General features: G+C 42.5%; 1 protein-coding gene across 6 annotated transcripts in view; it reads right to left on the reverse strand.

The window, feature by feature from the left end:
• Positions 1 to 15,212, reverse strand: part of LOC114702493 (serine/threonine-protein kinase TNNI3K) — a 273,778-nt gene that overhangs the window by 247,129 nt on the left and 11,437 nt on the right. For all 6 annotated transcript variants that reach the window (XM_028882930.2, XM_028882931.2, XM_028882932.2 and 3 more), the window contains exons 3-4: positions 10,219 to 10,304; positions 8,925 to 9,022 (exon numbers count right to left, since the gene is read on the reverse strand). In XM_028882930.2, coding sequence (XP_028738763.1) covers positions 8,925 to 9,022; positions 10,219 to 10,304 — 184 coding nt within the window. The remainder of the gene's footprint in view (positions 1 to 8,924; positions 9,023 to 10,218; positions 10,305 to 15,212) is intronic.

Here is a 15,212-nt window from a genome sequence, read left to right on the forward strand (position 1 = left end):
ATAAAACAAACCACAACTTGCTGGGCTTTCATGGTAGTTATACAATTGCTTCTTTTTAATACAATGGCATCATGGGATACACATAGAACAGATCAGTATTTGTCTTAACTTGGTTCAGAATACACAAGGGTGATGTGACAGGTCATGTATTTACAAACCTCCCCCCCACCCCAGATGTTGGTAGAAACACAAAGTTCTCTGTGTTTAAGTCTCTATTAAAGTAAGAACTCAAACAAAGCATGGTGGTGTGTGCTTGTAATGTCAGTAGTTAGGAGTCTGAGGCCAGTCTCTGTTTCAATAAATAAATGAATCATGAATGAATAAATGAGTACATAGTCTCAATGTCTGTAGTACTTGGCATATGGATACATAGAATGGCAGAAAAGAGGAATCTTTATAAGATGGATCATTTATGGACTACATCTCATAATTTCAAATTAAATAATATAATAACATTCCATACCTAAAAACTAAGTTAATGTCTTAACATTGTCATGTACATACATATAAAAGTTTAGTAAAAAGTTATCTCAAAGTTTAAGACTTAGGCAAAGATCTTCAAATAGCAAAATCATGCTGCAAATCTTTGCCTCTACCTACTTGCTCTACTAAGAAAGTTAAAGACCATGGAGAGTGAAAAGCCTGTTTCTCTAGTTTGCTTTTCTGTTGTCTTGACCAAAGTAACTGGAAGGAGAGGGTTTCACTTTTCTTTTCCTGGTCATAGTCCATTGTTGCAGGTTGCCCTATCTAGATACCCCTTAGGGGAGTGGCATCAACAACACAGACACCAGAAGTCAGATGAGAAGCAAACAGTGGACTCATTTATTGTAGCTATAGGGCAAACCTATATACCGGCTCCCAATTTCCCATTGGCAGCCAGAGACTCTCTTAACTGTGTTTTCTTTTTCTCATTGGCCCCCAGCATTCTGATGGTCTTGCATCACCAATCACCAGGAGCAGCCAGCAGACTCCAAGCTGGCTCAGCATGAAGTAACTGGCACTCATGCCTGTGTTACCTGGAACAGGGCAGCTGTGGTTTTATCAGCCTAGCTGTTTGCACTCCTCCTAAAGTCCATCTTTGAGGGAACCTACACAGGAACTCATGGCAGGAACCTGGAGGCAGGAACTATGGAGGAACGCTGCTTGTTGGCTTGCTAAGTTTCCTTTCTTATATACCCCAAGCCCAACTGCCTAGGGATGGTGCTGCTCACAGTGGGCTAGGCCTTCTCACATCAAACATCAATCAAGACAATTTCTCACAGATATGACCACAGGCCACTCTGGTGGAAGCAATTCTTCAGTGGAGGTTCCCTCTTCCCAAGTGACCCTAAACTGTGTTAACAACAAAAAGTAACTGGGAAAACTGGGCTCTTGCTGTTTCACCTAAAAACAAACAAGTAAATAGATGTTGGAGTACCCTACACTTAAGGTTGTCCACCATGTCTGGACAGCTCTCTGAGCTTGTCAGAAAATAGAGGACTCCCTTTCTATCAGGGCTCCCTCCCTACCTCGACAGTGTCTCTTGGTCTGGAGGCTTGACCTTATCAAGAAGCTGTGCCTAAGCCCAGATGCCTGACCCATCTCAAGCCTGACCTTTGACACGGATCCTGGCAGATGCTCTCCCCCTGGCACCCATGAAGTAGTTAAGTTTTGTGTTCCCAGTTGTATGATAAGACCGTGTTGCCAGATGCAAATTAGGTGATGCCCCAGCTGCTGTTCCCATCCTGAACATCTCCCCTCACCCTGGAGTAACACTAAAGCAGACTCCCTGCAGGCTATCTCCATCATACTCACAGGCCTTACACAGACATGCATGCTACCTCTGCTCCCTTCCTCCTTGTAGCCTGGTGTTCCATGAACCACAACGAAAAGAGAGACCCAACAAATACACAAACAAACCAACCCTGTCTTTCTCCATTCAGAAAGCACCACAACTTCCTTTGATCAGAGCACTTCCTCTCAGTCATTGCCTTCATTTTCTGATCTTCTGGGATATGTTGTGGTGCTAAAGAGCCAGCCCTCTTCATGCAGTGGGCAGGTCTGCTCTGCCCTCCCTCAAGGCTAGTGCAGATCTGATGGGGTCTGCATTGTGATCGTCCCTCCCCAGTCTTGCTTCTGCCTTCTAATTCAGAAGGTGTCACCTGAAGTCATTTTCTTGCAGGATTCAGATCTTCTTCTCAGCCATCCCTATGGGCATTTCAGATCACAAAGAGATCACCTTTCTTGTAAGTTTAGATTGAGCCAGGGATAAGATTTGAACTTAGGTCTACTAACTTAAGATGCTTTTCTGAACACAACAAGCTACTCCCAGTCCCTGACTCCCATTTCATGGTCAGGCCCTTGTCGTGAGCTTTTCATTGTAACACACAGAGGAGGGATGTAGCACTTGCCACAGTTGGTTGTCATGGTACAGTGCAATGGGGACCGCATCAAAGGCTGAGCTGGGGCAGACCTGGGAGTGCTCCTGTCACACAGTGTTCCCATCTCTGACCTCTCTTCAGTATCTTGGAAGCACTGAGTCTCAGTGTTGGTCACCATCATTATTTGCCTTGTTATCTAACATTCATTTATTTACTCATCTGTCTTATCACTGAACACACAGAGATTGGAGATTGTGAGCCCCAACATAAAATGAGTGCAGAGATGAACCAATGATCCATATCGTGGTTATGGAAGAATGTACTGGAGACAGCTAACTCGGGCTTGGGAGAGTAGATACTCCAGAAAATAAAGCTATCTCATGTGAGAGCTGAAGGAAGATACTATTTGTATGTTAGTGGTTACTTCAATTTGTGAATGTAAATGTTTAGTTAAAGTAAGGGTCCATTATTAACACTGTTTTAAAAAGTCATCATTACTTGGAAATTATAGTTAAGTCTGCCAAAAAATAGGATTTTCTTCTCTTAGATATTTTTTCCTTCTTCAGAGAATCTCATTATTTCTTGACAAACTCCCATTTGGGAAAAATGCAATCCTTAGTCAATTCATTTGTACAAATAAAAAGACAACTTATATTAAAAAATTAATTTAGTTAATGAATCTTTTAATCTCCCCTCTAAATCGTTGGTTCTTAATTCTCATCTTGGGATTGTATTGTCTTCTTGGTTGTCAAAACTGTTAATGAGGGCAGCAGCAAGGGCCATACTTAGAGAAGAAGATAGGGACGCTGCAGAATGCTTTACCGTGAGTAGAATACACCCTCACCACAGGCTCATGCAATCTTCAACGTCGAATGTCATGAGTTGAGGTTGAATAACTCCGGTAATAGAAGAGTCTTTTGAAGTTGTCAGACACTTCTTCTGTGCTCTGTATATTGGGATTACTGAAACAAAGCTCTCTGCTTCTTAATAAAATACACATGCTAGGAAGGAAGACTGGATCAGGATGCTGAGTGCAGTGGTCACCAGTTTAAGACCCACTATGGAAACCTCAGAGGTCTCTGAAAGGCCTGGTGTTGCTGGAGGGTTCTCTCCAGGTTCCACCAAGCCCCGCAGTCCCACAATCCACATATAAAATAATCACTCAGATGCTTATATTACTTATAAACTGTATGGCTATGGCAGGCTTCTTGCTAACTGTTTTTTTATCTTAAATTAACCCATTTTTATAAATCTATACCTTGCCACGTGGCTGGTGGCTTACCGGCGTCTTTACATGTTGCTTGTCCTGGCAGTGGCTGCAGTGTCTCCCCCTCCTTCTTCCTGTTTCCCCAATTCTCCTCTCTCTTTGTCCCGCCTATACTACCTGCCTGGTCACTGGCCATCAGTGTTTTATTTATATAGAGTGATATCCACAGCACTTCCCCTTTTCTTCCTTTTTTTTTTTTAAAAAAAAGGAAGGTTTTAACTTTAACATGGTAAAATTACATATAACAAAACAATTATCAAGCAAGAATTACAGTTACAATATTAAAGAAGATATACTATCTATCTTATATTTGTGAGTTTAAGGTTTTATATCTAACTTATCTTTTATCATAACTAAGGAAAATTGTAAGTATCTAGTCTTGCATCCATCTACCATTTCTCAGGTACCATTATGTTCCTTCTCAGGTCTTTGATGGGATTGAGGACTATCAGTTACAGTTACAACTTAGTATATATAATATCTTAGATAGAACATATTAAGTATTAGATTCAGGTTCTTTAGGATAGGACACCTTTGAATGATATTTATAACATGCCATTTACCTATGCTCTATACTTCTCTGGATTTTAGTATGTGTTTCTTGCTTGATATTGTTTGCATTGGTTGTAGTTACATCTTATCTAGGTCATTATCCCTCATTATTTGGACAATATTTGATAACCATTCCTTTGTATATAGTCTTGTATTAGTTTAGAACCTTCTTATTTAGACAAAAAGGGGGAGATGTAGTGGGTAGCCATTCCAGCTTGGATCTGGAAGTTCCAACCCCCATTGAGACTCTGGCAACTGTCACGCCTACCAGGCAGGGCCAGGGGAGGCGCCTGGAGACCCAAGAGTGGGATGGGCCAGTGCTCTCTCTGTGCACTCTCTCTGTGCTGGGATGCTGAACGTTGGAGGTGGACAGAGCAGAGCTCCAGAGAACGCCGCTGGACTGTGATACACCTTCCCCAGACCCTGCAACCTACCTATCCCTTAATTTGTGAGTTACGCCATTAAATAGATATCCTTTTAACTATGTGGAGTGGCCAAAATAATTTCACCAATAGTCTGGCTTTGTAGAAAAAACCCAGGGCCCTCCCCCCTCCTTCCCCTCTGTAATAAATATTTTTAATGATTTAGGATGAGATCATGGTAGAAATGTACAGAATGAAGTAAAAAATAAAAACCCATCATCTTTTAATATCAGCTTTTAAGTTATGAAATGCTAAAAAAAAGACTTGAATTAAAAGCTCCTACTTTTGAACCACTAAAGAACTGCCAAGGAACGATTTTCCTATGCACTGTACTTGAGGCAGGTTTGGGTGTAAGTTAGAGGGTCTAAGTCAGTGTTTTGTTCATCTGAACTCCCACTTAACCTCTTCCAAACCATACCAAGGTTCAATGTTGTCTCTCCAACAGCTGTATTTCATTTTAGGGGTGCATAGTATCCAAATACAAAAACTGAATATTCAGAGCCCTAGGGAAGGGTTCAGAGAAGAAGCTTCACTTTTCCCTTTACAGTTTAGCACAGGGAGATGTGTGTTGCAGCTGGGTGAGCCAATTTAATGAATTTAATCACTAAACAAATAAGTTTCAAGAAAGCAAAGCTCACAGAAAGACAAACAGCTTCAAAAGATTCCTCTGGAGATAGCATACAACACACACTTAACTTAAGCAGCACAGAGACGTGGCAGAAGCTACCTGGCTTTGTTTGTTTTGCTTTGTGAGACAGGGTCTGTCTCCATGATCACAAGTCTGGCTCCCAGTTGGAGGAAGGAGAAGGACAAATGACTCTTTTCTTTATCCTATTCTGAGTTTTTGTTTATCAAATTTGCAATCAAGCCGTGTCTGAAGTAAACTTGTCAAAGTATTTGCATATGGATTTGTTTCCAAGGAGTATATCTTATCTGTTATTAACTGATTGTTTTGCTTAATACATATGTGAGCAAATGACTGCACAAGGGAATGTTGCTTTTATAGAACATGAGAGGAAATCGAAGTATAGGCTGAAACCTTTGATGTACTTCTCATCTCTTTCAACTTAAAAACTGTAGAACAAGACCCATTTCTTCTTGTTTTCTGTGTAAAATGGATAATGCACAGTGTCTAGTAATTGTTTTTTGAAATTAAATTGCACACTATTGGTTAATTTTATTTACTATTTTTCATGTAATCACTATTTTGTTGGGACTAAATACAATTGTCCTTTTTAAAACCCCAAATCGCCTAACAAAACAGATAATTATGTTTACTCCAGTTTTGCTTTACTTTTTGTGGAAGAGGTGACACTGGGAGCAGATCTAAGTACCTTGAGTGTGCTGGGCAAGGACCCCATCAGTGAGCCATACCTATGAGCGTGCTGGGCAAGGACCCCATCGGTGAGCCATACCTATGAGCGTGCTGGGCAAGGACCCCATCGGTGAGCCATACCTATGAGCATGCTCAGCAAGGACCCCATCAGTGAGCCATACCTATGAGCATGCCGGGCAAGGACCCCATCGGTGAGGCATACCTATGAGCATGCCGGGCAAGGACCCCATCAGTGAGCCATACCTATGAGCATGCTGGGCAAGGACCCCATCGGTGAGCCATACCTATGAGCGTGCCGGGCAAGGACCCCATCGGTGAGCCATACCTATGAGCATGCTCAGCAAGGACCCCATCAGTGAGCCATACCTATGAGCATGCTGGGCAAGGACCCCATCGGTGAGCTATACCTATGAGCGTGCTGGGCAAGGACCCCATCAGTAAGCTATACCTATGAGCGTGCTGGGCAAGGACCCCATCGGTGAGCCATACCTATGAGCATGCTGGGCAAGGACCCCATCAGTGAGCCATACCTATGAGCATGTTCGGCAAGGACCCCATCAGTGAGTCATACCTATGAGCATGCCAGGCAAGGACCCCATCAGTGAGCCATACCTATGAGCATGCTCAGCAAGGACCCCATCGGAGAGCTATACCTATGAGCATGTTCGGCAAGGACCCCATCAGTGAGCTATACCTACAGCCCTCCTGCTGTGTTCATCTGCTCTGGAGATGAGAGAACTGAAGGGCAGAGGAAAAGATCAGTTTTTCTGAAGACATAGCCATAGCTACAAGTCTTAAAGCTGACAGATGAGCACAACTAGTTTTGCTGCTGGGCTGAGAGCAGTTTTAAATTGGTGCCACATCAATGAGCATCAAGGACTGCAAACGGTAATCCAGGATACTTGTTAGGTCCTAGACACTCTTCATCGAGTATCCAGGTTCTATTTGGTGAAGATTCAAAGGAAAATCCTCAGTTCTATTGTTGGGAGTTCACAGAGCAATGTGCAAACTGCACAAATAACCCAGTAATTGTGAGTGCTGTTACAAAAGATAATATAAAGTTTAAGTTGGAATCCAAAATTGAGTGCAATAAAATCTGAGAAATCAAGGGAGCTTAAGAAGGCTCAGTTTACATTGATTTAAAGTAACTAATAATGATGCAATGAGAAAAAAACTAAAAAAATATTTTAGCTGGAAAATTACAAGGAGAAACAGAGATATGTGAGAGTGTTTGGCTTCAAGAGGGAAGCAGTGTAAAGCAGTGCTCTCCAAACTTTAGCCTGAAAATACCTGTGTGGGATTAGAAAAAGAAGTGTACACTCGGCTGTGATGGTTCATGTTTCAACCTGACTGAGCTTACTTCAGGTGGGTATTAGTCAGCTGATGTGAAGACCCGTGGTAAGCATAGGGACTTCACAGGAGCTACTTTGCTTGCTGTTAACCCACAGGACCTAGGCTTTCTATGGATGCTGTGGAGGGAGCTTTGTCTACTTTGTATCCACAGAACCTCCCTCCCAACCTTCTCTGAAGAAGTACAGTGCAGGTACTCCTCCCTAACAAATAATGCAAGGAACAGTAGCAAAAAACTAAAATGGAAATTCAGTTTCTACAAACAGAGGTGGGAGAAATGCAGTAAAAAATGACCGTGGCCCCACAGCATCCAGAGACCACCTATGTGGCAGTATCACAGTGACTCTCCGCACAGTTGACATTGCAGAAAGTATCTCCAGACCTAGACAAAGTCCAGTGTCTCATGGACTGCATGAGCTGTCAATCACCTTCTTCCTACTCCTGTGGCTCCTTGTTCCTTCCCTGCCTTTCAGGAAAGAAAAATGTCTGTCAGACATTATCTTGAATCTGTGTTTGAGTTTGGAAGAATGAGTAGCAGATAGTGAAGAGAATTCAGCACTTGGCCGCCCTTTCTCCTGCAAGCTATCGACAATGACCAGACACTGACTGGAAGTACAGAGACCATCTTCAGGATGAAGTAAGGGGAATAAGATCTGAATGATGAGCGATGGTGAATTTTGACTGTGGACTCCACACAATGTGAAATCACCTGGGTAGAGAGGCCCAGTGAGAAGCTGTTAGATCATGTTGACCTTTGGGAGTGTCTGTGGGGAATTATCCTTACCACAGGAACTGGGGTAGGAAGACTGTCTACTGGGTGTGTCACCATTTCCTTGGCAGGAGATCCTGGGCTCCATAGGACTGGGAAAAGCAAGCTGAGCACAAGCAAACTCTCTGCTCTTGATTGAGGATGCAATGTAACCAGTTCCTCCTGGCTCTTGCCACTTTGAGACTCCCTGTAATGGTGAACTGTAACCTTAAACTATGAGCCAAACAAACTCTTTCTCTCTGAGTTGCTTTTGTCCCAATATTTAACCACAACATTAGAAAAGAAAATAGAGTGGGAAAATGTGGCCCTCTTTCCTCATGATGTGAACTCTTAAGGTGTTCAGAGTGTGTAGAGGGGTTTACACAGGTGAACAACTGCTTCTTCCCAGACCTGCATACAAAGCCTCAAACAAAAGTCTGCTATAGACATTCATGAAGCCCAGAAAGAACAAATACTCAACACAGCTCTGAGGACTTGGGCTGCGATCAGCTGTGGTAGAGTATAATCACTTTTCTATGATTGACTCTGATCTTTTCTATGATCTCACTCTGATCTTCATTTTTTTCCTCTGTAAAACAAATACTAGCTTTTGTGTCTTATGAAATTCTTTAGTGACTGATGAAATAATGCATGTCCAATATCTGAAATCAGAGCTGCAGAAGCGAGTGGAAGCTGCTGAGACTAGAGTGACTTATGATTTACACATTCTATAAATGCACATTCATGGCAGTCTCGAGGGTCACTTCCAACACCAAATATCCCAAGGTGCCCATCTCATTTTATAGCAGTTCTGTCTGGTTGGGGTGGAGTAGAAATCAAGACCCGTGCTGTCCTTGACAAAGTGTGTATAGGAATGAAAATGGCAGACCTTGTAGACTGCCAAATGCAGCGCTGGAAACCCGTTTCTTGTCAGTCTGGAAGGACGGAGCCCTTTTAACATAAGGGCACGGACATGTGACTTGTTGCCTAGAGAGAAATAATAAAGGTTGATTTATTGCAGGGGCGGACTAAAGGACTTCACCATCTCTCTTTGACATAAGGATAAATGCCATTCCGACATGTGAAAATGTCAGCCCACCACTCAAGCCCATTCCTAAGCAATTCTGTTCATTTGCAATATTACTTCACACACATGTTTCCATTGCACTCATGCTGCTTTGCATGGATGCTGTGCATTGTGATAGACTTGGCTCCCAGGCTTTGTTTAATTCAACACCACACTGCTTTGAACTAAAGGATGTCACTGGTGTGGCAACTGATGTGTGTAATCTCAGCACCTGGGAAGTTGAGACAGGAGGACTGCCACAAATTTGGGGCCACCCTGGAGTACAGAGTAGAACTTATCTCAACAATGCCAAGCAAAATAAAACAGAAGGCCATGCAGTTACAAGTAAATTCATCTAGTAAACCTCTGGAAGAGAGCTGAGGTGACAATTTGGTGGCAAGGGATCCTGCTGAGGGTCATTAGCAGTAGAAACTACTCAGATGAGGGGGCCCTGGAGGAGGCTAGGCAGCCAGCTCCCAGAAGGAAGGAGAAGATACGAAGGGGAGTCTGTTCCAAGGGATTGGAAAAGTCAAGGGACCATCGGTCTACTGGTAATGCAACTCCATTTCTGCATTCAAAAAGCTTTGCTCAGCTTGATCAATACATACCAACTTCCACTTGACAATTCCTTAATGCTACTATATGCTGAGACTCAACTTAAGTGGTTGGGATACTTTTAAAATCAAATGAAGTATAAGCAGATTAAGAGTTGTGTTCATTGCTTTGAGCAATTTCCTCTGTTGGATTCTATGTTTAATATTTCTTCTTCTTCACATGACCACTTATTTCTTATAGTAAAACATCTGCCTGATCATATATTAAGGAACATTTTAAGGACTCCTCAATTAAATCCAATTCCTGACTGCCTAGTATGAAAAAGTGTTTGTTGACTTCCAGGCAAAGTGAGTTACTTAGTTTAAGAAGGAAAAAAAATAGAAACTCAGAGGTGCAGAACAAGGATCTGCATGGGGCACCACTCCTCTGAATGTCAGCAAGTTCCTAGGAGTGAAACCAAAGAGAAACTGAGTCTGATAGGGTCTTTCTGCTGGCCACTTGACACCTCATGTCCTCTACCAGGTAGGCATAGATCTGGCTTAAACAGGTTTCAGGCACTTACCTCCACAAACACAGCACAGGTGCAGCAGAGACAACCCACTCTCTGTGCGGTAGTTCAAACTGACTTCACTGAAGGCTTCATCAGAGCTGAAAAGCACATGACAGGCAATCAGAAACTCATCTCTTAGTATGTTGCTATTTGTTTGAGAAATAAATGTTGGTTTATAAATTCATAACTGTATTTTGCTATCAATTTTGGGGCTAGAAGAATTTTGAATGTTCTATATGAAGAACAAACCTTGAAAATAAACAATTGAAGTGTAGTTGGAAGATTTCCTGTGTCCCGGCCTGGCAGTGGTTGATAAATCCCACTCACATCCCCCAAGTAAACACACAGAGGCTTATATTAATTATAAATGCAGGGCCATGGCTCAAGCCTTTTACTAGCTAGCTTTTATATCTTAAATTAGCCCATAACTATTAATCTATGTATCGCCACATGTTCCATGGCTTTACCTGCGTTCCATTACATGTTGTTCCTTGGGTGGCTCACTGGTTTCTCTCCCTGCCTTCTTCCTGTCTCTCTCTTTGAATTTCCTGCCTCTAAGCTGCCTTGCCATAGGCCAAATGGCTTTATTTATCAACCAATCAAAGCAACACATATTTGCAGCACACAGAAAGGCATTTCTCCATCAGTTGAAGGGCTCAAGTTAAGGTAGACTCACACACACACACACACTGTGCTCCAATATATTAATATAATTATATAAACATATAATTTAATTTTGTCAAGCTCCTTATAAAGAAAACACAGACATCTTAAAATAAAATTATTTCTTTCACATTCAAACATTCTTATTATATATGTAGAAAAATTAAGATATTCACAAAAGGAAGGAAGGAGGGGGAGAGAGAAAATGTTGTGCTATATTTGATAGGAGGGTGGAAAAAAATTATAACCCAAATGTTTGACAGTTCTTGCTTGCAGCTATCATTCCTTGTACTCTGATTGGGTCAGCTTCCTCAGATCAGGGAGGTCTGATGCCTGGAGAGGTGCTGTGATATGGTAGCTGTTGAGGAGAGGAATGATTCTTTGCCTTTATACTATCAAAGACTTTGTCCCCAAGAGGGCCCTGGGAGCTACAGGTAGCCTTTCAACAGGAAGTTGGAGATAAAATTCTTGACCTCGTCAGGCCCTTGGCATTCCCAGAACATTTTTCTGTAGAAACAAGATCATGTCCTTGGCCTCTGGGTCAGCTTCAAGGGGTCTCGGGCCTATTTTAATCTTGGCAGCTCTAGAGGGATGACTGGTCTCTGGTGGGGGAGTCAGTGATTCCCATCACCTTTAAAGCACTTACACTTGAAAGACTTAATAAACTTGGGCTATTTGCATCAAGGCTCCCAGTTAAGAACTTCAAAGGCTATTGGAATTTTGAAACAGAAAAAATTCCATTCTCTAGGGTGCTGCTAAAAAGAGAAGGCCTTTAAATCCAGGGACCTTGAGAGGCCCCAAGAAAGGCTTTAATTAGCAACTCTAAGCCCTGTGGTCTGTTTTCATAGACATGGGGATATTCTTCCAATGAACAAAGCAGGTTCGGCTGCCCACACTAGAAATGCATTCAAGTTGCATGAGTTTGTCCTTGTTCAGAGGGAGTAGGAGATGGTTTGTTCTGAGCCAAGTAGAGTGGTCACAGCCTGGGAATGAAGGTCCAGGTCGCTCTACATTTCATATTCCAAAGCAAAATTCAGATGGGAGCTTTTGCAATCTCAAAACAAAACAAAGGTCGCCGATCAGATCATTTACTAAAATATTTTAGCTTTGCTTTTAACATTTTGTGTTCTGTGTTTCTGTGTGTGGGTATGTGTGCACATATGTCTGGAAGGGGCCTCAGATCTCCGGAGCTGTAATAGTTACAGGTGGCTATGAGAGCCTGTATGAAAAATGAGCTTGGGTCCCTGGTAAGAGCAGTATGTGCAGTTAAACTCTAAGCCATCTCTCCAGCACTGTAAATCATTTTATTTACTCAAGACCTTCGTCAGGAGAGAGGATACAGAAAAGTGGGGAAATCTCTGCCACAAGTTCAAGCTATATCTGATGGTATTCTGAGCCTTTGGGTTGATGAAAGCTGCTGGCTTATTTGCTAATATTCTGACCCGCGCCTTGAAACCTCACCCCTTGGGGCCACCCTGCATCCTGATGTAAAAGCCTCATTCTAAGGAAAAGCTCCTCCCCTTCCTCTCTCTCTTTCACTCTTTCTTCCCTACCCTGAGGTGTACACACCTCTGCTTTCTCTCCCTTCTCTTTCTTCCTTATCTCTCTCTTTTCTTTCTCTTCATCTCTCTCTTATAATAAACTCTCCATGTGGATGCAGTACCTGGGTGTGAATAACTTCCCACGCACTGTGACCCCCGCTGCATCTGCCCAGCATGCTTTCCCTCATGCATGAGATACCCTGGCCCGGCCAGCTGGGGGTTCCCCACTCATGCAAATTCATACCACTATTGAGTTAATATATTCTAAAGGTCTTACTTGTAATTAAAAGGACATTAGTTCAAACACAGAAGGTGTGCACTAAGTGGATAGTTAGGGGAATACTTATAGCCCAAGATATGGTCCTGGATCTGCAATATTCCAACACTCCACAAACAGAAAAGTTTTAACCAGTCAGACATCATTGTTGGGGATCTTCCCTGGAGCTGACCTCTTCAGATCCTGCCCCAGAGAAAGGCCCAAGCATAGGCTCTACCCCAGAGGGTATTTAAGGCCTGGCCCATGGGCTTTCCATTATGGCTTCCCCTCTTGACTTCTCCTCTTCCCCTGGGACCACCCAGGAATGCTTTGCTTAGATTAAACCTGGACTTACTAATTTGGCCTGATCTGACTTATTACTTCAGTGTAGTTACTCACTACTGGGGGAATTTTATGTATCAGCTAGTGCATTGGCCAAGGTGAATGGAATCTTCCTGAAGCTATGTGGCATTGGCAGTGGAAAGTACACCAAACCAACTTTACTCAGTAAGACACCATTTCCAAACCAAATGTCTATAAGGGGTCCAGGATCCCTTCCGAGCCTCTGACCCTCTCTGCCAGAGACTTCTGGAGCACCTGTCAAGATTGTTGCTGTGCCAGTAATCTTCTGCCAGTTCCAGAGCAGGGACGGCCCAGCCCCAGCTCCTTTGAACTCTCCTGTCTGGAAGACCATCCTCTCAGAGACAGTTCCACACACTATTCCCCAGCCACTGGCTTATAAAATCGGACATGATTTTTTTGCCTCCAGCCTCCCAGTGTAAAGCTTGTGAATGGTTGCTTCTGAGTCAAATTCGATCCACTATTGTTATGAAATTTATCCAAATTAGCCCCCTCATCCAGGTTTGAGAGCACTGCATTCTGTCCCTTTTCCCTCCAGCTGTTTGTCTGTCTGCATCCTTGGCCCCTCCTCCCTGCTCTCCGCTCCTGTTCGCTCCCCCTCCCCCAACAGCCTGGGAGATGCACAGCTTAATCTGCAGCTGACTGAGCTCTCCACATGGTCTTACCCCCTCCACCAACTGCCCTCCTCGATTGATTCCCATGCTCTTTTCTCCACACCCCTCTGTACAGTGCTGCCCTTGGTTTGGTTCATTCCCATGCTCTTCTGCTCTCCAGGCTCTGGTGTACTGCCCTAGGGGAGCGTCTTTTACTCCTATATTTTCTTACGTGCTACTTTGTAAACTCTTCAGGATTTTTAAGTTGGTCATTTGACATGGCTTCTCAGGAAAGGTTTTGTTCATTTTTCTGTTAAAATGTCCCATCTACTATGCGTGTATAGATGGAAATGTAGCCGCGGTATGCTTGCTTTTGACTGGTTTTGAATGCCTGAGTTTATGCCGTCTGTATGTCTTGATAACAGCTCATCTATGCTCACAACCAGGTGCTTGGGCTCAGATTTCTTGCCACATAGCTTGTGTGGCAAGATTTTGCCTCTGGGATTTTCTGGCCCTGAATCTGATGTAATGACAGACAGTTATTTTATACTGTTTACATTATTATATATATAAAAAAAGTTGGGTATGGTTTAAAATCTGTAAAACTCATAACTCCGGAATAAAACTGCTCTGGAAATCACCACATGGTCTGCCAATACCTTACAACAGGTGGGCAGTCACCATTTTGGCTAATATAGAGAGGTCATATGACTTAACCGCCATCTTAGATAGAGGTGGCCATGCGGAGATGGGTCCACCAGGAGACATTAGGTCTCCAAATTACTTTGGATTAGGATAGATTTCTGTATGATGATTCCTGTCCTGTCTTAAAAGGTTTATAAAAGATAGGATTTAAAACAATGCTGGTTAACTGAGTTTTTTGTTTTGTTTTGTTTTGTTTTTTTTAGACAGGGTTTCTTTGCGCCTTTCCTGGAACTCACTTTGTAGCCCACATTGGCTGTTTACTGAGTTATTAAAGCTGCACCTCCATGCATTTATGTTCAGGGATATATCTTGCTGAACAGCCAGATTTTATAGTATAAGACTATTCCCATATAATTGATTTTAAAAACACTAAATTGTTTGCAATGTTAAAACTTGGTTTTGCCTTATGATTGTATCTTAGGACCACAGCTGAACACTAGAAACTGAATTATTCCTTCTAATCTTCTTGCTTTTACTAATATTGGTAATTAATTATTGGTATATATATATATATTATATAATTGGTAACTATAACTAATTGGTAACTAATTGGGCAATTTGTATGTCCAGATTTAGCTTATATACACTCCCAAAGTCAAGCCTAAGCAACATTTGTCTAATTCAGATATACCTAACAGATAATTATACCCTGATCCTCAAGTGCTTCAGAGATCTGAGAATATGGCATTTTAATAAAAAGTTTCTCATGACAGAAACATGGCAGCTCCTGGCAGCATCCTGTAACCACCTCTAAGGAACTAATGGAAGAACTTACACCTGGAAGCTTGCTTTATGTGGCAAATCAAGCTATGTGGCAAGAAATTGCTTTGCACTTTAAACTGGTGCTAAGACCCCGCCCAGACTGGACAGCAGGAAACTGGGGAATCA

This window comes from Peromyscus leucopus, chromosome 6 (genome assembly GCF_004664715.2).
Source record: "Peromyscus leucopus breed LL Stock chromosome 6, UCI_PerLeu_2.1, whole genome shotgun sequence".
Taxonomy (NCBI): Eukaryota; Metazoa; Chordata; class Mammalia; order Rodentia; family Cricetidae; genus Peromyscus; species Peromyscus leucopus.